The following is a 24,676-nucleotide window of genomic DNA, read 5'->3' on the forward strand; positions in this document are numbered from 1 at the left end:
CCACTTCCCCCACACCCATGGAGTGGGATGACTGGATCATTGCTAGCCTTGGTTTTATTCAAAGCACTGCATAAATCCAGAGAGGGCTGATGTATTTCTTCCGGCCATGGTGGATTGTTGTGAGAGTTTGATTTTCAGTAGCGAAAAAGGAGAGGTGAAAAGACCTCGGATGCTTCCTTCTCTGACTAGTTTTTCGAGCTGTTCCCATAACCTCAGGATATGGTGCTTTCTGTACGACGTTTCCCTTTGCAGGGCCTGATTCTAGCCAAGCCAGGATCAAAGAAGGTAACGCAGTGAAAGCCGATTCCTTGAAGCCAGTCAAATTTGGCGGAATGATATCATGAGGAGGAGAAGAAGAAGAAGAAGCAGTGAAGGTCTCTCCAGCTCTCCTAGTTGTGAATGTTGAAGGAGTTCATGTTTCCTAGATCGTGGAGCCCCAACGTACAGGCTATGGACCAGTACCATTCCATGGCCAGTTGGGAACTGGGCTGTGCAACTGACCAGTGAACGCGCAAAGCTTCATTTGTGAATGCACAGGAGCTAGGTTGCGTGTGCGAAACCATCTCCACCCCACTGCTGCTGGTGCTGGTCCCTGGAGCCAGAAAGGATGGGGACCAGTGTCCTAGTCCAGGGGTCCCCAACCCCCGGTCCGTGGACCAGTACCAGGCCACAGCATGCCAGCAACCAGTCCACACAAACAAGCAAAGCCCCATCCGTGAGATGCAGGCAGCACACAAAACCACGCACCCTCCAATCCGCAGAAAAACCTCTCCCCACGGAACTGGTCCCCGGTGCCCAAAAGGTTGGGGATCTCTGTCCTAGTCCACTGGAATGTGATATGTCTACACTGACTTGTATGCTTGTCAGAAGCTGGCTGGGAAGGTTGCAAATGGCGATCACACGAGCCCAAGATGGTGCAGACATTATAAATACTTGCTGGTTGGCAAGCACTTGAATTTAGATCACATGAGTGTGAAGATGTCGTTGATTGTCATAAGTGTGAGGGACAACCATAAGTCACTTTTTCACAATGCCTTTGTAACTTCCAATCTTCACAGGCAGTTGAGGACTACCTCTGGATCTGAGAAGACAGAACTCCACCCAAGGACCTGGGAACGTTCTTTCATCATCTTACGTTCCTGCAGGCTACTGTTGGAAGAAACCAGCTCACCATACAGGGCAACCCAAGATATCCATCCTATAATGTCCTAAGTAGTGTTTGTTTTAAGAAATGAATTAACAGGGTGTTTCTTTTCAAAAATTGGAGCTTGGCTGGTGTTTTTGAAAGGGAGTTGTGCTGCACCCATGAGAAAAGTTTAGTGGCCAATTACAAGCAAACACACACCATATCCTTATTTACTGAAGATCCTCATTAGGAAGGTAAGTGGATGCTTGCATAAATGTGGGTATTATATGCAGGAAAAGAGGAATGTGCATGTGCCACTCATGAGGCCATGGCAGTGGAAATAAAAGAGCTGAGGAGGATGCTCCTCTTTCCCAGGTGTCCATAAGATGGTTTCTACCAGGTCTTCATGGTGAGCATGAAGCTACATTTTCAGTCATGGTCCTCTAGCCTCTCCTCATTTATTTAAATAGAAACAGCACGAGACTTTTCAATTATATTCTGGAAATAAAACAGATGAGTGTTAATGTGGAAGGCCTTGAAAAGATAACACCTGAAGCAGAATTTCAATGTCTGAGATGATCAACTTCTTCTAAATTTTTAGTGGTCACGGACAACCCTGTTGGCATCTGGTGTCTGAGGGTGCCATTCTCTCATTACTGATGTTTAGTAGCTGGTTTCTTATGCTCTTCATGAATTTTAACTGCAAGCCAAATTGCTTACGTTCACCCGTCCCGCTTAATAAAACTTGCCTGGTGGATATTTTCACCACTCTGGCTAATTCTACTTACGCATTCCTCTTGTCGAGAAGTAGTTATTTTTTGAAGCAGGTAGCAGGCCTGCTGGCAGCCTCATAATGAAAATAATTTTTGAGAGAGAAGAAAGAAGAAGAAGAAAAAAAAGGAGGAAGAGGAGGAGGAGGAGGAGGAGAAAAAGAAAAGAAGGAGTAGGCAAGGAGGAGGAGGAGGGGATGGGGCGAGGGGGAGTAGGAGTAGGAAGAAGAAGAAGAAGAAGAAGAAGAAGAAGAAGAAGAAGAAGAAGAAGAAGAAGAAGAAGAAGAAGAAGAAGAAGAAGAGGAGGAAGAAGAAGAAGAAGAAGAAGAAGAAGAAGAAGAAGAAGAAGAAGAAGAAGAAGAAGAAGAAGAAGAAGAAGAAGAAGAAGAAGGTAGTGTGACACATAAATAGCTTTTCACTCCCTAACCTGGTTAGACAGGTATTTTTTTGGGTGTGGAGCACCTTCTGTAATTAAGCAGGATTCCTTGATGCCTTTTGTAATATCTCTTTGCCTGTCTTCTCTCTGGCTCTACCTGTATAATCTAGGTGTTTCCCTTCTCCTCCCCATTTTCCAGGTGTGGCATTTAGGCAGAGCTTTCCCTGTCTTCCTTTTTCATTCCTCGCTGGGATCAAGGCCTGAGAACTTGACTGTTTCTGTAGAGAGAGAGAGAGAAAGGGGCAAATTAGGCTGCAATTTGATTCTCTCCTTCACAGAGCGTGGCTGCAGAGGAGAAGCCAGAAAGCCAACCCAGAGGGGTAAAGGACCACAAGATGGAAACGGCAAGGACAAACGGGACTGCAGGCAAACAAGAGGAAGCCAAGACCCCCACTTCACCCAAGAAAGAGACAGAAGAAGGGAAAAAATCCAGCAGCCCAAAGAAAGGTGAGAAAGAAGCCAACAAAAACAATGTGGCACCAACCCTGGAGACATCCCAACTCAAGAATTCTATGTTTGCCGGAGGTGACTGGAAGAGGCCAATCATCCAATTTGTGGAGTCTTCTGATGAGAAGAGGTCAACCTACTTCAATGTGGAAGCAGGGGAGGCCAAGAAGTCAGGTTTTCCTACTGGGCAGCTAGGAGAACCTCGGAGGTCCCAAGTCTCTTTTCCAGAGCGAGGAGATTTTAGGAAGCCCCTGTTCAATGTGGAAACCAAGAAATCTTTCGGCGGTGAAGGAGAAGGGAAAAAGCCAGTGTTTTCCAGTGGGCAAATTGCCGATCTAAGAAAACCCATCATCTCCCTAGGGGAATCTGGAGAGACCAAAAGGACCAACTTCAACCGGGTCAATAGGGTACCTAGTGGAAGACCCCGGGTGACTCTGGAAGAGGTCCTTTGTGACTCTTGCATTGACAACAAGCAGAAGGCAGTGAAGTCCTGTCTGGTGTGCCAAGCCAGCTTCTGTGAGCTTCACCTGAAGCCCCACTTTGAAGGGGCTGCTTTCCGAGACCACCAGCTGCTGGATCCCATCAAAGACTTTGAAGCCAGGAAATGTCCCATCCATGGCAAGACGATGGAGCTTTTCTGCCAGACCGACCAAGTCTGCATCTGTTACCTCTGCATGTTCCAAGAACACAAGAATCATACCACTGTGACTGTAGAGATTGAGAAATCGGGCAAAGAGGTATTGTACTTTTTCTTTTTCTTTGGCATATTGTTGCACCCTTACTCTTTCTTATCCCACCAGGAGCTTTGCAAGGAAGCATTTTCACCCAAATGAGACCAAATAACCTACAGTGAATGCTAAATGCTACTTAGCCACTTAGGTTTTCTGTTTCTGGACTCTACAATGAGTTAATTGACATGGGTATATCCATCGCTGAATTGCTCAAGATTTGTGTTGATTTGTACCTGTGCATGGGTGCGTTGCTTGCATTTAAAAGCACTTCATTTGAGGTAATGTACCCTCGGTGAATTGTCGCTTCAGCTTGTTCTCATTTTCGAAGTGTGTCTTGAGGCTGCCATAGCCATGCAAAGAACATGCCTGTATGAGTTAAATCTGGTTTTCAGGAAGAAAGATAACCAAGGTTCACATTTATTTACTCCAGTATTTACGTGGCTCCTATCACAAAGATTCTGACCTAAAGTCATCACCTAAAAGTTGAGGTGGAGGGAAATGGGGTGGATTTTAGACAACATTGAGTTTCTTAAAATTGGACTTCTTTGGAAGGACATCAGCAGTGCTTGGGTGTGTTTACAAAGAAGTTGCTAGGAGAAAATACAGCATCTGACTTGGCTTGAAGAGATGAGGACTGGGGCTTCCCCTGACACACTACTGCAAAAGTGTGTAAAAGTGTGTTGAGGGCTAGATCTTAGAAAAGATGTTCAATTTTTGCTTCCCAGACCATGGGTGGGGGATATTACTTCAAAAAAGTTGATGAAGGAGAACAAGATGATCATCTTTGCTGACCACTTATTGAATGCTATGGACATCAATGGATAGAAATAAGTTTTTTCCAGTATCCCATCCCATCCTTTCTCTTCCCTTCCCATTTCATTATTCCCTTCCCTTCCCTTCCCTTCCCTTCCCTTCCCTTCCCTTCCCTTCCCTTCCCTTCCCTTCCCTTCCCTTCCCTTCCCTTCCCTTCCTCTTGCAACCACTGGGTTTAAAATGTGAAACATTCAACTTACATGGGGCAGTGGAGCCATGCATGTCATATTTATTTATGAAAAGATGGTTAGGGAAAAAACATCCCATCTCATTCTCCCCTTAGTCCCTGCAAAGATAATCTACTGTGGACAAATTATTTCCCTGATCTCTCAGCCATAACACACACTGCAAGGAAAATAATTCTATTTTTTTTAAAGTAATGATTTTGACCCATGGCCCTTGTCACGAAAAAACTGGTAACCTGCTTTTATTTACCCCCATATCTATAAGTCTTCCCAGCCTGGTTGCAAGGCCTGTGCCCAAGCTGTGATTCACAAGACATGCTGTGACTCGATTCTTGCTGAAATGTTCTGGAAATCTATCGACTGCTAATGCAGATACAGGCGGGGAAGTGTAGGCTGTTTTTCACTTTATTCCTTCTTGAAATTTCTGTGAGCTGGTTGAGACAAGGAAATAATTTTTATTCTCAGTTCTTCCTTTATGACGAGAGGCAAAACGCTCAACCCACTTTAAAACAATCCAAGTTTGGATTTAAAGCATGGATTTTAAAATCCACAAGTATTCAGATTATCTCTTTCCTTTCTTTTCACATTGCATTTTCAAATGCTGCAAATTATTTGTACATCCCGTCCCACTCTTCTTCTCCTCTCTTCTCTCTTCCCGTTTTACTCTTACAACAGCCTGGTAAAGTTGATGAAGTTGAGAATGAGCCCGTGCAGATCCGTTTCTAATCAGTCTTTGTATATATGGGCATATAAAGATATTCTGAACTCTGAAGGGAACTTAAAATCTAGATGAGAGATGGAAAATCAGGGTATTGATCTATCGTGGTGGTCACATTTACAAATGCAAGTGAGATATGATAAAGATGTTAAAATGTATGAATTTTATAAAGAGCAGATGTTGTTTGATCCAATATTACTAACCTATGATGAAAAATTAATTAAGAAAATGTATAACTTTCTATTAAATTTGAAAACGGAAGAGGAACAAGTAAAAGAAACAGTGATAACACGGGCAAAGAACTTGGGATACAATATAGATTGAGAGAAATGGCAAAGCCATTTGTTCATGTCAACTTCTTATAAAGAAAATCTTTACAAAATGTTTTATAGATGGCAAGATTAGCAAAAATGTTTAAAAATGTGTCAGACAAATGTTGGGGCTTCCTATATTTTAAAGCAGGGGAGTCCAACCCTTGGCAACTTTAAGACTTGTGGACTTCAACTCCCAGGCTTCCATGCTCGCTGGGGCATTCTGGGAGTTGAAGTCCACAAGTCTTAAAGTTGCCAAGTTTGGAGCGCCCTCTTTTAAAGAAGCCATTTCTCTGGGGTTAGGTTGGCTTTGCCTCAATTCCGTTTCCAATGATTTATTTAGTAAGCCACAGTTAAAGAAGCCGCGTAAACTCATTCACGTATTTGTGAAAATACACAAGACTTTTTAACCATGTCTTACAGTCAATGGCGAATACTTTAAGGATTAGCAAAGGGGCAAATTAGACCAATTTGCAGGAATCTGGCAGGATTACAGGGATTTTGGAGCCTCGTGGATGGCTGGCGGAGGAGGCACTGAAAAACCTGAAGCCTCGTAGTAGCAGCCCAATTTACATTTGAAACTGTGGGGTTCTTTTTCTCTCTCCCCCTCCCCCCCTCCCCCCCTTGTTGACTGTTTAGTCAGTCTTGCTAAGATTTGGGTTCCACTCATTTAAAGGGACATTGTAAAGGAAGTTTTAAAAACTCAATAGAGGCTCAAGAAAAAAAGAAAGAAAATGACTGTATAGCATTTCCTTTTGCCTAAAGATTTAACTCAACAAGGATCCTTTCTCTTTAGGAATGCGGGCATTTCCACAGACCGGAGAGTGCGTGGTTTTGTGTGCTGCCTGCATCCCAAGGATGGGGCTTTGCTTGTTTGTGCAGACCAGTTGCTGGCATGCCGCGGCACGGTACCGGTCCACAGACCAGGGGTTGGGGACCCCTGTTCTAAAAAAATGCAGGTAGTCCTTATCTTGCAACAGTTCATTTCGTGATTGTTTGACATTACGATGGTACTTGGGGGAAAAAATGACTCAGGACCGTTTTTCACACTTACGACTGTTGCAGCATCCCCATGGTCACATGATCAAAATTCAGACCCTGGGCAACTGGTTCATATTTATGACGGTTGCCGTGTCCCGGGGTCTCGCGATCCCCTTTTGCGACCATCTGACAAGCAAAGTCAACGAGGGAAGTCGGACTCATTTAACAACCACATTACTAATTTAAGAGCTGCAATGATTCAGTTAGCAACTGTTGGCAGGAAAGGTCCTAAAATAGGGCAAAATTCACTGTCTCACTTAGCAACATAAATTGTGGTTGTAAGTCAAGAACTACTTGCATTTTTTTTCTTCAATAGATGATTTTGAAAGTTGTATCCTCTTGTCCTCCTCCTCCCCCTGCCCCCCTCCTCCTCCTTCTCCTCCTCCTTAAAAAACTGATAAAACACGATAAATCCTTAAGAACGCAGCCCTTTGTTGTCTTTTTAAATTACAAAGAAACTGGAGTGTAGAACTGGTCAAATTTCATCCGACAGAGAAGTTTTGGATTTCCCCTCCTGCCTCTACGTGTATTGCTAGGTACTCCTACTTTATTTATTAATTCACGTCTAAACAAACCAGGGTTCTACCTGTGATGGACAATCTTTTGTGGCTGTGAGGCACACACTTGGCAGGGGAAGGTGTTGATCATGCCGGCTAGACGTATAATGTAAATATCTCACTCACATCTAGGTTCGCCCAGCATATTACTCATGGTTAATTGAACCTCAATTTGCTGAATTAATCCAAGATGCTGGGTTTGCACACCACCCTGAACAAGGTGCAAGCTTTGCCCAACCCAGCTGGGTGGCTAGTTCTGACATAGTTAGACTCAGTTTTCAGTGGGACCAGGATTTCCTGTATTTTGCAGAATTTGGGGGAGGGTGTTTGGGTGTTTTAAGATACTGACAAGTTCTGGCTGGAGCTATTTTAAGAATTATCCTGCCTTCTAACTTAGTCTGTCAGAACGCCATGTCAATGATTTAACAGAATAACAGAGTTGGAAGGGACCTTGGAGGTCTTCCAGTCCAGCCCCCTGCTCAAGCAGGAGACCCTATAGCATTTCAGACAAGTGACTGTCCAGTCTATTCTTAAAAAGTCTCCAGTGATGGAGCACTCACAATTTCTGAAGGCAAGCCGTTCCACCATTTTATTGTTCTCACTGTTGGGAAGTTTCTCCCTAGCTCTAGGTTGCTTCTCTCCTTGATTCCATCCGTTGCTTCTTGGAAGTCTTGTAGTCCAACCTAATGCTCAAGCAGGAGACTCTGCTTCTTGGCTCATTGTAGGAGATTTGAACTTAGTTTCCATCGTGGTCCATCCTCAAGTCACCCAACTTTGGGGTTGGTGTGTTGCATGAAGCACACCCCAATGTTTTGATGATGAAGATTAGCTGGAAATTTACTGGATGACCCTAGAGTAGTAGTTTTCTCTAATCTAAGCATCATTCCCAGAGTTATTTTGATAAAAAAGGAGCAATTTCTATGCAGGAGTATCTGCAGAAGGATCAACAAAGTTAAGATGATATCTGCAATGGCATGATTGACGCCCTCATCCATTTTTTGTTTCTCACAGTGTATATAACAAGACCGGAGGCTTCAATAGCATGGTCACGGCTAGCTTCTTTATGGTTTTTATGGACAACATGCACATTGTGGATGCCACAGGTTTTAGAGATGCTTTTGGAGGAAGGATGGGGACAAATGTGAAGATAATGCTTATGGAAAAGGAAGTCCATGCAGCATCACAAATTATGAGTGAAGGCAAATATACCTGTCCCAGGATAATGTTGCAGGATCCAATCTGGGTCAGATTCTCCGGGACACAAGTTTGGTCTTCCAAGCTTTTGGGCTTCTGCTGCAGCCCATCCTCAAGGAACTTTTCTCTCTCCAGAATGTGGCCTATGGGCTATTCTAGGCATTGAATATGAACTGAAGAAGCTTCTTGGATGAGAAGTGAAACATCTTCAAAGTAAAACAAAGGAATTCCAGTTGCCTCTTGAAAAAGCAACGTTGGGACAACCATGACCTGGAGGATGGAGAATCTCTATATCCCAAGGCACAAATTCTGGTGAGAGAGAAGCTCCCTGAGTCTGAAAGCTCAGAAGACTAATCCTCTGGTCCCGGTGACCAACCCACACTGGATCCTGCAACATTAATTAGCAAGTGTTGACTCTCCATCCCCCAAAAAACTGTGTTTCTCAACCTGGGCTACTTTAAGAAGGGTGTGGAATTCTGGGAGTTGAAGTCCACCCATCTGGAAGTGACCCAGGTTGAGAAAGGTTACGAAGACTCTCCAATTTCTTTGCTGCAGAAGGGAAGACAAAGAGACTGAAGGACAAAAAAAGGTTTTGAAAAGATGATGTGGGAATGTGTAGGAGGGAGGCTGTCGGGGTAGCAATTAAAAAAGAATTAAGTAATTGCACAGAAGGGAGAGAGAGAGAGATCTCGAATTTCTGGTTCCCCAACAACAAAAGAGGGGCCTTCCCTTGTGTCCTCTTTGAAGGCAAGGAGCTGGTGACGATAACCCACCAAAAAGAGCTGCTGTAGTTAAATTTTTAGGCAATGAGACAATGATTCAAATGCCCCAGAGAAGTTGAATGAACCAAGTAGAAATGAAATAATATCCCTTTCTCTTCTCCCCTGTTCTTCTGCCAAAACAGATGGCTCAACAGATGGCTCCTTAAGGAAAGAGGGTTTGGACACTGGGGGACACTGGAAAGGAATGATGGGTGTTGTACTCCAATACCCCTGTCAAACATTGGTAGAATGTCTACTAGAGACTAGAACTGTGTGTGTAAAAGTAGTGGGCCATGATGGACCTGATTTCATGGGAGTTTCAATTGCACTTTAGGCTACAGATGTGACAATCTCCTGCTGAAGTCCCATCTCACTTTTCTCTTCAAGGTTCAAGCTGTTCAATTGCCACGGGTTCGAGTTCAGGATTCTAATGCCAGGGTCACGTGGGGAAAGCAAGGGACACCTAGATTTGGCTCCACCCTGTGCCATTAACCTCAGGGCATCACCATCTAATCTTAATTCCTCTCCTTCAATGAAAATGTTGGAGTGATCCGTGGTTCCCAGGTTCTCAGACGTTGGTGTTGAAGAGCAAGTTGGAAATCTGAATAAAGAGACCAGAAAGCAGCAGTGTCTCAAATGGGTATAATTGGGTGAAGGTGATGGGAAGGGAAAGAAGGGAAATGCTTTTTGGAAGTGTTTTGAACCATCATTCCTGGCTTAGAGCAATGGATGAATTGGAGCTGTGATGGTTTCGTTGACTAAGCCACATTGGGCTAAGTTGTGCTTGTTGGTATAATGGTGATGATTCCCATGACTTATGGACCTGCATCAGATGCTAGAATATACATACATCATGCTGCAACAATGTCACCATCTCTGTGGTTTGCAAACTGTGGTTTGCTCGAGATACTTATATGTCTTTTAGTTATTGCAAGTGCTCTCTTGCTGTTTCAGAAAAGAAAAACAAGCATTAAAAATGAATCTAAGTGGTCTACAAAATGGAACAGTTACATGAAATGTATGAACAAACCACGATTAAGACAAACAGGATTATGTGACAGCTGAACTAAATGCTGGGCTTGCTCCCATATTTGTAAGCCATGGACAGTAGCTTAATCTATTGCGTAGCCAATGGTTGTGTAGTCCATAAACCAGAATTAATCAAACGTGGCTTGGCGTTGCAGGTGAAGTCAGTAGGATTTCAATTTGGTTAACTTCAATGTCTCCAATCTCTTTGACGTATTCCGTGCTTTTGAACCAGGGCCAGGAGGCGGGATTTTTCTTTCACTCACATTGGTAATGTCCCATTTTTGCCCTCATTAATCCTTTCTAACATTGAGCCACAATCCTCACAGAAGTTGGAATTGTAGGTTTTTCCCAGCAAACATATATGGCGAGTAATGTCTTGTTTTAGTGCAAATTACTTTTGGGGTAAATTGGCTTTGAACGGTAAAATGGGAGTCATCAGTTTTCCGGAAAACAGGTTCCTTGTAGTGATGAAAACTTCTAATGTGAGGTAGGTGATTTCCTTGTTTTTGTCCCTTCCTCAGCTGAAGAGGCTGAAATGGTTCCTACAAAACCACACACACACACACACACACACACAAAGTACACACACCCATGAGCAGAGCAGAAATCTGCAACATTTTGGAGCAACTAAGAAAACAGAAAGCTGAGTTTAAAAACAACTAGCAGAAAAAAACAAGTCCGAAACTTATCAGAAAAGTATTTTGCCTTGCATCTTATTTTGGAGAATAAGATGTTGTGGATACTGAAATTTGTATAGTGGCTCCACTAATTATTTCATCCCATTTCAGAACATCTGGAAATGGTACGGAAAGATTTGGCCATTAGACTTCCTTTGACCCCTATTCACTCTAACGTGCCATTGTTTATTGGCCTCCTGCCTTGATCAAGATGGAAAGGAAATATGTGACAGCAGTAGCAGCATTCATTTTCTCAGATTGCCTGTCTCTTTATGATTCCTTATAGTCTTGTATATAATTTGCTCCTTCCACGCTCAAAGGCCACGAATTCAGAAAGACACCTATTAAAACCTGCACAAAATAGGCATGTCAGATCAGTGGTGGGATTCAAATATGTGAACAACTGGTTTTCTGTGTGGATGCCGCTTCTGGGCCTGGGCAACAAATATTACCTACCAATGCGAACCGGCTGAACCCCACCTCTGTTCCTACCTTCTCCTTCACTCACAGAAGATCTCTATAAAGCTTGTGAACCAACGCTATACACCCAAGTGTTGGCTAGTCTTTAGAAGAATGGTAAGTCAACAGCTAACTATGCTATGGTTAGGTCATCTGATGTTCTCAAGAAGAAATGAGCTTCAGTTCTCACAAAGGTGCCGTGTGAACACACCCTGGGAATCTGGCTAGAAGGAAATTCAGTCCCGGTGAATTTCTGGGAGGAGTTTCAAAAGGAGGCCATTTTTTTGCACCTCTTTGAGGTTCAGGAGACCTCACATGATCTTGCAGAAATCTCCTGCAAGACATGATCATATATTCTTCCCATTCTGAACATGGCAGCTTGGAGAGGACATATTCAATGCTTACAAGCATTTGGGAGCACACCAAGAACTTTTCTGAGCACCGATAACTGAGCATTGGCTGGCAGTCTGCATGGCTTCTTGATTTCTGCATGCACCAGATGTGCCTGTTTAATAAATCAAAGCATTGGCTGACTTCTAACCTTGCTGTCCCTCCCTCCTAATGTATTCTAGATCTAATTATATGATGCTGTGGCCAAGTTTCACTGAGATGGCTGGACTGATTCTTAATCAGTTGCTTTTCTTTATTTCTGGGGATAAATCAACAGCTAATTCTTGAAGATGGTGAAGGTAGACATTTCTGGGCCATTTGAGATCCAGCCACTACCTGTTTCCTTAAACCTTCTGCAGAAGGTCCATTTGCTTTGTCTTCTTCTGCAATGGCCAGTATTTTGCCAACACGTGTTTGTCCAAAGAGGCAATTGGATGGCGCATGGTCCAATTTTTTTCCTTCTCACATTTGTTTTCCATGGTGGATAAGAAAAAGACTCCATATAACAAGCTGCTGTGTGCAGAACTCCTTCTCAGATCATCTAGGGAGGACAGGAGATGTGAAAGGACACCATGGAGAAGGAGAGAAATCTCAGAAGCTGAGAAAGTATTTGTCCTAAACCTTCAGAGACGAAGCTTCAAATCTGTCTCCACAATAAGTCTGGAGTAGGAAACCAACCAATTGGGAGCTGATTTTCTCTAAACTACATCATTTTGAATACGTGCAACTTCTGAGTGTAGATGAAGTTCAAACCCAAGGAGATTGTTGGTACCTCCACAGAGCCAATAGTCAAACAAGACTGGCTATGTAAAATTGTAACCTATATACCTCTTCCTAGTAAGACAAATCCTTGGGTGCTGAGTAGGAATTCTGGATGTTGGTTGTTTTGATGCTGCAGAAAGATTCCAGGTTGAAGAAGGTTGTTCCCGAGTAAGCACTGGACACACCCATGCAAATACCATAGATCAGTGTTTTCCAATCTTGGCATTTTGAAAGTGAGTAGACCTCAACTTCTAGATTTCTCAGCAATGGCTAGGCATCCATATAACTGGAAATGGTCAAGGTTGAGAAACCCTGTCTTCTCCCCAACATGTTCCTTTTGCACAAGTCGTTCTGCAGCCTGAAGCAATGCAGTTGCAGAAAACCCATCACGCAGTTTCCAAGCTAGTGTGCAGATCCTATGGAATGTGTAAATAATACGTAATTAAATTAAGGGAGTGAAGGAGAACTCGCTAGTGTTTGAAGGATGAACTCTTCTTTCTCAGGTGTGGTTGAGAAAGCTTTTGTTCAACTCAAGAGTGTTCTACATGGGGGGGGGGGGGAAATCACTCTGTTATACCTGAAGAGCTTGGTGTTTCCAGAGAGTTTCTGGTAAATGAGTATTGTTAAGAAATGACCTAAAGGGCAATCTCATCACTTCAACAGCTCTGTTGGAGAAAGAGAGACGTCTTCATTATGCAGGATTGTGATGAAAGAAGGCACCCGATTGTGTTGTTTACTCTTTTCTTTTCCATGCAGATATTTCCAAGAGAAGGTCCTTGGGTCAGACAGAATTCTTTGTGAGAATTCTGGGAGAAAGTTGCTAAAGCTGGAATTACATAAGGCACCACCCACAGAACATCTCACCATCTCCCTGCTCCATGCCTCCAACCATAATTAGGACCACCCCAGTTAATCCATTTCATTAGCAGCCACCCAGATCCTGGTGTCAATAAAACTTCCGCCTTCTAAGGCAAAAGTTAGAAGAGATTAATTATGGGTGATATTTCTTAGGCCTGGAGCAGTTCCACAGCCATCAGAATCAAGGTGGGATTCCACCTCACATGATCAGGACCAAGTCTAGATTTCCATGGAGCATTACAGTGCCCCCCAGGTGCCCCTCTGTCTTTCTTTCTTTACACATGGAAAAATGTCAGGATTGGCTGGCAGGAAGACCCACCTCTGTGTTAACACTTCCGTTCTTTTCACAATTTATTTGCACACTTTTTCTAATTGCTTCTTATTATGCGCTTTGCTGTTCTTGCTGGCTGGTTCACACATCTCACAAAGTCATAATGTTGGGCACGCTTCTATTGTGCGTTGTTTTCTATTTCACACCTCCTGTGTGAGGCTCAGTTGTTCAACTGCTTTTACGGTTAATGAAATCAGGACGCAAACAGCTTGTACAGTGGCAGAGCACGGGAGGAGAGGAGGCCTTTTTTGAACTGAGCAGAGTCCTTCCACCCTCTTCAGCTCATCACATCAGCTATTAGTCTGCACATCAGCTCTCAACAAAAAAAAGCATTTTGAATTTTTGCAAACAGACGAGAAGTGTGAGAAAAGCCACTCTCATTAATGGTGACAGGGTTGCTTCAGGCAGATAGGATTCTGTAAGTAGTCCAAAGGACCGAGAAATGTTTCTTCATCCCTCCCATCCCTCTCTTAAGGGAGAGACCTACAAATACGATCACTTTTATGCTTATGCCAACCCGTAGTCTGATCCAAGATAGAAACGAACTCCTGAGATGGTGCTTGGCTTAGAGATCTGAAGGCTGGAAAGGTGTGAGCCAAGCCTACTTTTCAAAGGCCTTGGGCCACCTGAAGGGGGTGGGGACCATGAAAGCATGGTGCCACCAGAACCAAGTAGGAGGCAGGTCAAGGCCCAGTGTTAAACAGCCTGTAATTTAATTTCCATGCAAATTAAATTAGATTAATACAGTTCACATGATTACACTTCATGCCTTTCATCTTTTCCCTCTTCTGCCAAATTAAAAATTACAATGAAGCAACTTTTGGAGTGGTTCCCGGGGGTCATGGGCAGCCTCAGGGACTGTACAGCTGAAGCAAAACTGGAGCGGTTCCTTCAGCAAAAGTTGGGATGTTATCTGAGGCTGGAATGCTGATCTGCATAGAGGAGGTGAATGCCGTGAGTTAAACCTAACAGCTAATGAATTAATTAGCTACCGCAACAAAATGGCACCTCCGTATTCATATGAAGTGTATTTTTGTACATCATTAACAAGGCAGAGAGTTGGAGTTCAGGTTTTCAGTCTGAGGTTCTCAGGAACCATCCCTGGTTGTCTCTATCTGGAGGCTGGACTGTATCAACTTTGTTGCTGCAACTAGATTGTGTTAGCTTGCTTGTGAATCCAGGGGTTCATTTGGATGTGATAAAAACATAGACCAGATATGGGATTAACCGTTAATGTGGTATAAATCCTATAGGTAAGGAACTGTGAATGGTTGGATGCCATATCAGTTCCTCAGCTTGCACAAATGTGGACACAGCCATGGATGCTATAAGTTCCATTGTGGGTTCCTTGGTGCTCTCTGAGCTTGGAGGTCTTCTTGCAGATGTTTCATTACCAAACTAGGTAACATCATCAATGCTAGAAGGGAGGGGGGTGTTTTTGGAATGGAGGAGAAGGAGAATGGGCGGTGGAGGAGGAGGAGGACTGGAACTTGGTTGTTTTCTTGCAGACGTTTCATGACCCAAATAAATAACAACATCAGTGCTAGAAAGGGGGTGTGTGTTGTGGAGAGGTGGAGGAAGAGGAGGAGGAGGAGGAAGACGACTGTGGGGTCCTTAGGTGCTCTCTGAGCTTGGTGGTTTTCTTGCAGACCTTTCATTATCTTTACTAAAAGGCAATGGGGTTTGCTCTCTGTTTATGTACAATATAACCCTACTCCCTTCTAACATTGATGAGGTTACCTCGTTGGGTAATGAAACATTTGCAAGGAAACAACCAAGCTCAGAGAGCACCAAGAACTCCACAGTTGAGCTCTAAATATTCTCTTCTAAGGTCCTTTGTGGGTTATCAGACTGGCACTTTGCTCATGGACTTCCCGTGGAACCCACCGAGGTGTCTCTTACAGTTTAGCTCCTCTCTGCACAGATCACAACTTAAAATGGGGAAGGGGGAGCTGCATGGATGGATTGAGGTCAAGCTCAGCAGCAGCCTCCCTTTCTCTCCTCCCACTTCCCTTGTACACATGCCAAAGGGCCAGGCCCAACTCCATAGTCATGTTGCAACCACATTTCTACCAAAGGCATCTTCCGATCTATTGCAACACCAAGGTGACATCATCCCACAATTACACAAAAACCATTTATAGTTGGAAAGGCGCACCCTGGGCACAGTTCTTTGATTCAAACCCAGCTGGGTTTTGAAATCCACCTCTTCTCCTTGCCCCTTTTGATGAACAGATCCATTTTCCCCTACCCCCTTTCTTCCCAAGCGATTAACAAAAATAGATCTGACGGGTCTCTAAGCCTCTTTATTCTTCGCAGCTTTGATTGGGGAGCTCAGAGCTTTGGGCCCTATTGGAGAACAATCTAAATGTGGGTGGCTTTCAAATCCAACTCAGAGCTTGCCAGGAAGTGGTAGCTGGAGGCCCCGTGATTCAGATGCCAAAGACATGAAAGTTGACTTGGGGCTGTGCTATTTCATCACTCTCTTTCTTTCCCTCCTGTAGACTGAGCTTTCTTTGCAAAAAGAGCAGCTGCATCTGAAGATTGTTGAGCTTGAAGATGAAGTGGACAAGTGGCACAAGGAGAGGGACCGTATCAAGGTGAGCACGGCACCAGCAACCTTCCTCTTCAGTATGGTAGTCCTTGACTTCCCATTTTGAGTTTGCTTGTTTTCAACCAGATCATCCATGGCAATTTAGCCCTGACCCATGTCGGTTTGACACCCATCCCATGTCAATATGGCCCTTTGGGGTTTTCATGATGCTGTGTCAAGCGGCCAGGGAAATAAAGTGCCAGAAAATCCAGGCACTTCAAACAGGTATAAAGATATATTGCAAGCTTAAGCTCTCTACAAGAATCTGAACTACTAACGGTTCAAGCAAATTGGTGGTAGGTAGAATGAAAGGAATTCAAGGTGGGCGGGATTGAGATCTCTTGTGGGTGTGAAGGGACTCAAGGCTGATGGTGCACTTGACTCCTCCCTCAGGATCAGCCTAGTCATCTCCTATATGCTGTTTTCTATTCATCAGCTCCATCAAGGTCTATCTGACCCAACTAGAGTTTATTGAGAATCACTCCAAGTTTGGCTTGGATTTGCAGTGCTGGAGTTCCATGGAGCATGGCATGGGCCATTGTCTCTTTCCTGGAAATGCCCACCTCTTCACTCCTTAGTCTCCTCTTTCACCCCAGAGGGGGATCATGCAGAGATGCTGCCAGTCACCTTTTAATTTTTGCCATGTTAGATATAACTGTTTTTGTTGATCATAACTTTTTGATAGGATTTCCTCCCTGCCCCCCAGTCAGAATCTGGTTCGCTGCAGCTAAAATCCATTTTTTCCAAATGATTCACCTCAGAACGATGAACATTAAATCTTAATCTTTTGCTTCTTCAGGTATTTGATCCCACCTCTACTCATACTTCTCTTGATGTTTCCATCTCCTTCAATCTTTTTGGTGGAAAGCCATTGCTGTGCCTTGACAGCTCTTTTCCAAACCTGTTCCGGTTTTCTGGAACCTTCTTAAGGCGGGGTGCCCAGAACTTACCTGTTTCCATGAGATGAGATCTGATCAAAGCAGAATCAATTCAGAACTCTAATTACTATTATTCCTTGTGAATTTTAAAACAGTGATGTCTCTAGTTTGAGGCTGTCCACGTACATGCCTAAGAATTATTCTCTCTCTCTCTCTCTCTCTCTCTCTCTCTCTCTCTCTCTCACACACACACACACACACACACACACACACACACACACACACACAGAGAGAGAGAGAGAGAGAGAGAGAGAGAGAGAGAGAGAGAGAGAGAGAGAGACACTGCTGCCAGAATTTCACCTCATTTATATATAGTCTTCTTGCTGTGAGCGCAAAGAAATCCATCTGCGTATTGGGAGAAATTTAGCAGAGAAATCTTATGTGAGAAGAAAAAAGTTCTCAGCAGAAACCAATCGCTCGACTTGAATGGATGATGAGAAGCATGAGGAACGAATGAGGAAGCCACAAGGAGAGGGTTCGTTAGCTCTTGGCTGCAAGCCGTGGCATGATTTTTGCAGACAACCTCTGCAGTTTCTCCTTGCTCAGTGAATTTTAGCAAAAATTAAAATGCCCAGTTGGTCCTTAGGTCAGATGGTTCCTTCCCTGGGATTCTACACTGCTCAGAAGTGGTAGCTCCATCGAAAGCCTCTCGAACACGAATGACAAAATTGAAATGACCAGCTCTGGATTCTCTATCTATCCCATGTCTAAATTCATGACCAGGAAAAGGAAACTTTGCTAAACCTATTACTTAAAAAACAGCCAACATGTACTGGTTTTCTTTGAACTGGAAGCTACGTATGCTCCAAAAAGTTGCAGTCATTTATTATAATCTCGTGGAAGATTATGCCCCAGTCATGTGTTTAAGAATTTCTCCTGTATGAACATTTAAGAATTATAATTTGATAGCTACCTTTGGAGATCTCTGGGAGTTATGCCCCAAGTCTTCAGAGACTTTGATTTATCGTGAGAATTTTCAGAAAGAATTAAAATCCCTTGGTTTAAAATGAGAATTTTTCATTAAAAAAAAAGAGAGGTTCACTCACATCTTTACCAAATGCAGAGTCCTGGAGGAAGATGTTAAATTGATAGTTGCTCTGTGATGGCTGTTTTGGATTTTTAATGGGAAATTGGTTTTCTCTTCTCCCTTTTGCGGTCTCTGTTTAGAATTTTACTGCCAATGAAAAAGCCACGGTCGACCAGCATTTCAAAGAGCTGATCCGTGACATTGAAAAACAACGTGAAGAGGTCAAGGCTGGTCTGGATCACAGGGAGAAGGTGGCGGTGGAGAACATCAAGGAGATTGTGGAGGAACTGGAAGAAAGAGCCAAATTGTTGCAGGAGGATAAGGAAACCAGGGAACAGATTGGCCTAATCAGCGATTCAGTGCTGTTCCTACAGGTATAGTTTTCTCCGTTGTTTGGGAGAACAAATCCAACCACGAACACAGTGGCAAGCTAATCAACTGCTAATGCACTGACTCCATGACACAATCTCGTTAGACTAAGAAAAGCTTCTATTTCCATGTGAATGTGTCTGGGTTTATCTGGTAGCAATGCTGCCCTGCTCCCACTAAAATTGTTGACACATATTAATGGGGATATGTATATTTATTCTGCCTGGCAGTAGGGCAGGATCCACCTGGGAAAAGCTTTAATAAGGTTAATTCATCAAGGAAGATTTTAATTTGGTTTACATTGGAGGTAAACCTATGCCATTAAGTATGTGCTGAAATTGGTAGCCTCCTATACTTTTGCAACGTAGCTCGACATTGAAAATATTCTTCTTCTTCTTCTTCTTCTTCTTCTTCTTCTTCTTCTTCTTCTTCTTCTTCTTCTTCTTCTTCTTCTTCTTCTTCTTCTTCTTCTTCTTCTCCTCCTCCTCCTCCTCCTCCTCCTCCTCCTCCTCCTCCTCCTCCTCCTCCCCCCCCCATCTCTTCTCTCTTCTCCTTCCCAGGAATTTGGAGCAATGATGAGAAGCTATGTTATTCCTCCATCTCTGCCAACATATAATATCTTGCTTGAAGGAGAGAACATGAGTCCAGCAATGGGGATACTCAGAGATGACCTCCTGAATGTATGCATGAGGCACGTTGAGAAAATCTGCAAGGCAGACCTTAGCAGGAATTTCATTGAGAGAAACCACATGGAAAATGGTAGGGGGAACTATGAAAAGGGGCCATCTTGGGAGACACAGATTGGGAGGGGCATTAGTTCACATGATGTGCAGGAGGAGACATTGGTGCCAAGTTTGTCCATTGCTCCCCATAACCAGGAGAACATTGTCCTACTTCTAAAAGTTAGAAGTGCCTCAGGCAAGCTCCGGATGATATCATAGGTGGCATCACATCAGTTTTTTTATTGAAGATCTAGTGATAATCTTTTATTGCTGCATTTTAATGTTTTTACCAGTGCTATGCAATCACTCATAACTCCACCTAATAATTCTTATTCAGATTGCTATCCTGAGAATTGCTAGATCACAATTATGAAAAGAAGAAGAAGAAAATGCTGAATGCAATTTTGATCTAGAGATACTTATCTCTAACATGGAGATAAACTTTCACCACCTTGCAAGAGGCTGTGAGAACAAAAATGAATCCCTCCAGATACAGGGATATGAAAACTTGATAGATGCTTAGCCCGGGGCAAGGGGAGGGTTGGGGGAGATGACCAAGGCATACTTTTATCATCTTTTCATTTAGGAAGAAGAGAGGAGGAGACAGCCTGTTACTTGTTGAAAAAGTCTTTGATCTATTACTTGTTGAAAGTCATTGTGGAAATCTCTACCCCGATTAGTTCATTAAGATTTTGATCAAACTTATCTTGAGTTATTCCTTCATCAAGATAAAAGTCTCACAATTCTCTCTATTCAGATGCACCTAAGTGATGGAAATTTGGAGACCCCAAGGCATCTGGAGAAATAATAGGTAGAAGATGATAGATAGATAGATAGATAGATAGATAGATAGATAGATAGATAGATAGATAGATAGATAGATAGGTTGATAAGTAGATAGATAGATGATAGTTGATTGATAAGTAGATAAAAGATAGATATGATAGATGATAGAGATAGATGATACAATAGATAGATAGATAGATAGATAGATGATAGACAGACAGACAGACAGACAGATAGATAGATAGATAGATAGATAGATAGATAGATAGATAGACAGACAGACAGACAGACAGACACATACATGTAGATAGATATATGGGGATATATGGGAATATATGGAAGAACAATAGTGAATGCAATTCCAGGTGATTTGTTTGTTCGGTTGCTAAGGCAGCATTCAGCCACACCAGCAGTTTATACATCTGCATCCTGACAATGACCATATTGGAGAAACCACCAAGGACTGGTCAACCCTGAGCTACAAATATTCTCTTCCAAATTAATATGTGCCAGTACAACACCCTGCTTACCTCACCTACTTTTGCCCACAAGGGGAAAAAAGGACCTTAATATTCACCTCTTTAATTGGCATCTCATTTAAAGACAACAACATTGCGATTTTCATACTGGAGGAATTCAATGGGTAGTGCCCAGAGTAATAACTTCCTACTGTTGGAACAGCAGAAAAGGCACAGGAAGGAAGTATCTTTTGAGGGTTGATTGATACTCACAAAGACAGGCCAAACTATAAAATGTCAGATTTCTGCAGTCTCGTGAATCCATGCAGGCTGCCAACATCTGCATGCTGAAGTTTGAACAAGTAATCCTTGGTTCTCTTCATGGTTAACTTATCACTTTTTCTTACTAATTGGGACACTTGATTAAACAGTCAGAATAACAGAGTTGGGAGGAACCTTGGGTGTCTTCTAGCAGAAGACCTATACTGATGTCTGGAGACATGTGGGTCTCCAGTCTTTTCTTAAAAGCCTTCAATGATGGAGCACCCATAGGTTCTAAAGGCAGTCCGCACCCATCTTGTCCGCTGATGACCAACACCAATTGTTGATCTTACATTTCCACATGCTCCATCTCCACAGATTGGCCTGCTTTTAAAATGCTTCACCTAATCTTTCTCACTTTGTGGTTGCTGTGTCTCTATCTCCCGACAACTACGATTCTTCCTTTGGTGTCTTCATTTTGTAGGAGATCACCGTTACATGATGAACAACTTTTCCGACTGGAACCAGCCAGATAACATGAAGAGGTTTTCCATGTTCTTGTCTCCAAAAGGTAAACGAAAACCGCCCCTTCTACACAACGTACCCAATTGTCCATTTTGGGTTTTTGGAGATGGTTTTCTTTTTCCTGACTTTGATCTGAAGCAAATCTTAGCTCCAGTTTCCCCAGACTAAGAACCAGGAGAGGAGAACTTGAATCCCCTCACTACTTCTGCAAGCCACAATTAAATAGATTCAATTGTGTCTATTTTAAATGGAGACGATTCTTCAATTTCTTTACCTGGCTCAAAAAGAGCATCTTGGCCTGTCTCCCACAATGTAAGTGTCCACCTAATTGGACCAAGGCATAAACCATGAGTGAGTCATTAAATGTCCACGCAGAGGAAACCATTACGGAAGAAGCGTTTTCTGAACAAAATCCCTTCCCCCAAGAGACATTTATCTCCTTCCAATTGCCTGCCTACTATTGCTTCAATGATGACTCCAGAAAAGCCTCACTCATCTTGCTGACTATTCTTTCATTTAGGAGGGAATTTAGGAGGGAATTACAACACCCGAGGTTGGGAGTTTTCCTCCATGCAAACTGCCGAAGAGACACTCACAGCTGGGAACTCAGCGTTCTCCATGAAAGGTATGTGTCATGCCCCACCTCAATTTTTCCCCCTTCCTTTTGAAAGGTTTCCACCTCTCCTTTAACTTTGTTTCTTTGCCCAGATCTATAACGGTTTTGCAGATTATTTCCCCCCCGTGTCAGAACTCTGGTATCCAAAATGTAACGCGATTGCCTAGATTGTTTTTCCTCTCCAAAAGAAAAGGGATCGTGGCTTTTGAGAAGATTACGGAATGATGTTAATTATTATTAAGAGAATAATAGGTCTATTATGCAAAGAAGTAAGAACATCATCGGATGTGATTAGATGGCGGATTTCTTTTTTTTAAAAAAAATACATGTGAATGTAATATTTATTAGTTGACGTCTTTGTAGGAATACGTGTACAAATACGGGGACCCTGGAAAATTTGAGGAGAACTTGGCATCTGGGCTTATGCCAATGGAACACCCAAAATTTCAAAGGGCTGGATATCCCACCCCCCACGGTTTCCTGATCTCTACTGAGTTCAGATTTTCAATTTTCCTTTTCCCACCATTGCAGGTTAAGATCTTTAGTGCTTCTGAGCAGAAAACTCAACCTACTTCCTTAGGCGGTGGTCCTCATGCTAGACTTGACCACTCCTGATCTTCTCTTGATGTAGATTCTGGGATTTGTCAGCCTAAATTTGCCTCTGAGATGGGTAGCACATAAATCGAATCAATCAATCAATTTGTCGTCTTGGTCCAGCACTTTGAGGATCGCGGCCGATGGGGTGGAAAACGTGGAGAGTTCTACCCACCTCACCATCATGTTGCTTCTTCTATTTTCCAGTTGGCAATGGAACCAAGATGCCATATCAGTTTCCCCCAATTGGCCAGAGTTCACCCGGGGATTTCAGCAAGCAGTCTGACGGCAGCCTCTATACTAAGAATGGTACTTCAGGGCTTCTACTTGGTGTTCCTTTGGCCCCTTTCCTTCCTAGCTTGTCTTTCCCTCTCCATTTGTTCCTACAGGCAGTCCTTGACTTATGACCACGACTACATAGGGAACAGCAGGAACTGGTGTTTAGTTTAATGAACAGGATGAGCAGGGGCAACATTATAACCAAGTTCCCATATCTCAGGGCCCGCCACAAAGAAGAGGGAGTCAAGCTATTCTCCAAAGCACCAGAAGGCAGGACAAGAAGCAACGGATGGAAACTCATCAAGGAGAGAAACAACCTGGAACGAAGGAGTAATTTCATGACAGTGAGAACAATCAATCAGTGGAACGATTAGAAGTTGTGGATGCTCCAACACTACAAGTTTTTAAGAAGAGATTGGACAGTCCAGAATGGTATAGGGTTTCCTGGTTGAGTAGGAGGTTGGACTGGAAGACTTCTAAGGTCCCTTCCAACTCCATTGTTCTATTATTCCGAACAATTTTCACTGAAAACGGTGGCCCCATTGACTTCATCCATTTGTTTTTTGCAGGTTGGAAGCCCTGTTTGTTTGAGTTTTGGGCTGGAGAAATGAGAATTAAAAATCAAGGTGGTCCTTGACTTATGATCCCAGTGGGACCAGAATTTCCTTTGCTAAGCACAGCTGCTGAGAAGCGAGTCGTGCCCGATTTTCCAACTTTTCTTGTCACAGTTGTAAAGCGAATCAGGGCAGTCGCTAAGTGATTTGGATGGTCATTAAGGCCATCCGGCTTCGCCCCTTGGCCGTGCTTGTCAGAAGCCAGGTCACAGATGGTGATCATGTGACCCCAGGAGGCTGCAACTATCCTAAATACATGCCGGTTGCTAATTTTGAGCACGTGACTATGTGGATGCTGTGACGGTTGCACGTGCGAGGATCGGTTTTCAGTTTGTAACTTTGAGCGGATGGTTGTAAGTCAAGGACTTGCCTGTATCTCTTCCTGCTCTGGTCTGCTCAAAAGCTCCTCTGTTCTGGGATCGCTCAGCCTCACTGACGTGGAGGTGAGACGGCATAATCTGGCCCTCCAGTGTTTTTCTGCTTCGGCGAAGCACAAGCAGAGCAGGCAAGGAATCGCATTATGGAAATAACCCAAACTGCCTTGTCTCTCCTTCCCAGCCTATCCTTCCATCGTGAGGCACCAGACCGCTAAGGCGCAGCCACAGACATGGAAGTCTTCCAAGCAAAGCATGCTGGTAAGTCCCTGCGGTGGTTAAATGAAACACGCGGTTGTTAAGCGAATCCAGCTTCCCTCAGGGACTTACTCATCATGGATTTATTTAACTGTATCCCGCCTCTATGGTGGTCACTCAAATAAAGCAGCGAGAACATATCCAGCACAGCTTCCTCCTCCTATTCTCCCCACAGCCCCAACCCCGTGAGGTGGGTTGGACTGAGAGAGAGTCACTGGCCCAAAGTTAGCCAGCCAGCTGGACTTTCATGCCTAAAATGAGCCTGGAACTCACTGTCTTCTGGTGACTGATCCAAAGTCACCTAGCTGGCATTTGTGCTCAAAGCAGGACTAGAACTCCCCATCCCCATTGGTCCAAAGTCACCCAGCCAGCATGCATGACTAAGGAGGGACTAGAACTCCCGGTCTCTTGGTGATTGGCCCAAAGTCACCCAGCTAGCTTTCATAGGTAAGGCAGAACTAGCACTCACGGTCTCCTAGTGATTGGCCCAAAGTCACCCAGCCAGCTTTCATGGCTAAGGAGGGACTAGAACTCCCAGTCTCCTGGTGATTGGCCCGAAGTCACCCAGCTAGCTTTCATAGGTAAGGCAGAACTAGCACTCACGGTCTCCTGGTGATTGGCCCAAAGTCACCCAGCCAGCTTTCATGGCTAAGGAGGGACTAGAAC

General features: G+C 43.6%; 1 protein-coding gene across 1 annotated transcript in view; it reads left to right on the forward strand.

The window, feature by feature from the left end:
• Window positions 1-2,667: 2,667 nt before the first annotated feature.
• Window positions 2,668-24,676, forward strand: part of TRIM29 (tripartite motif containing 29) — a gene marked incomplete at its 5' end in the record, with an annotated part of 26,241 nt that continues 4,232 nt past the window's right edge. The window contains 8 exons of the mRNA XM_083368820.1: window positions 2,668-3,516; window positions 16,101-16,196; window positions 18,295-18,528; window positions 19,084-19,282; window positions 21,235-21,321; window positions 21,796-21,900; window positions 22,693-22,794; window positions 23,937-24,013. Of these exons, the coding sequence (XP_083224946.1) occupies window positions 2,668-3,516; window positions 16,101-16,196; window positions 18,295-18,528; window positions 19,084-19,282; window positions 21,235-21,321; window positions 21,796-21,900; window positions 22,693-22,794; window positions 23,937-24,013 (1,749 nt within the window). The remainder of the gene's footprint in view (window positions 3,517-16,100; window positions 16,197-18,294; window positions 18,529-19,083; window positions 19,283-21,234; window positions 21,322-21,795; window positions 21,901-22,692; window positions 22,795-23,936; window positions 24,014-24,676) is intronic.

The sequence above is a fragment of the Vipera ursinii genome, assembly GCF_947247035.1.
Source record: "Vipera ursinii genome assembly, chromosome: 8".
NCBI lineage: Eukaryota > Metazoa > Chordata > Lepidosauria > Squamata > Viperidae > Vipera > Vipera ursinii.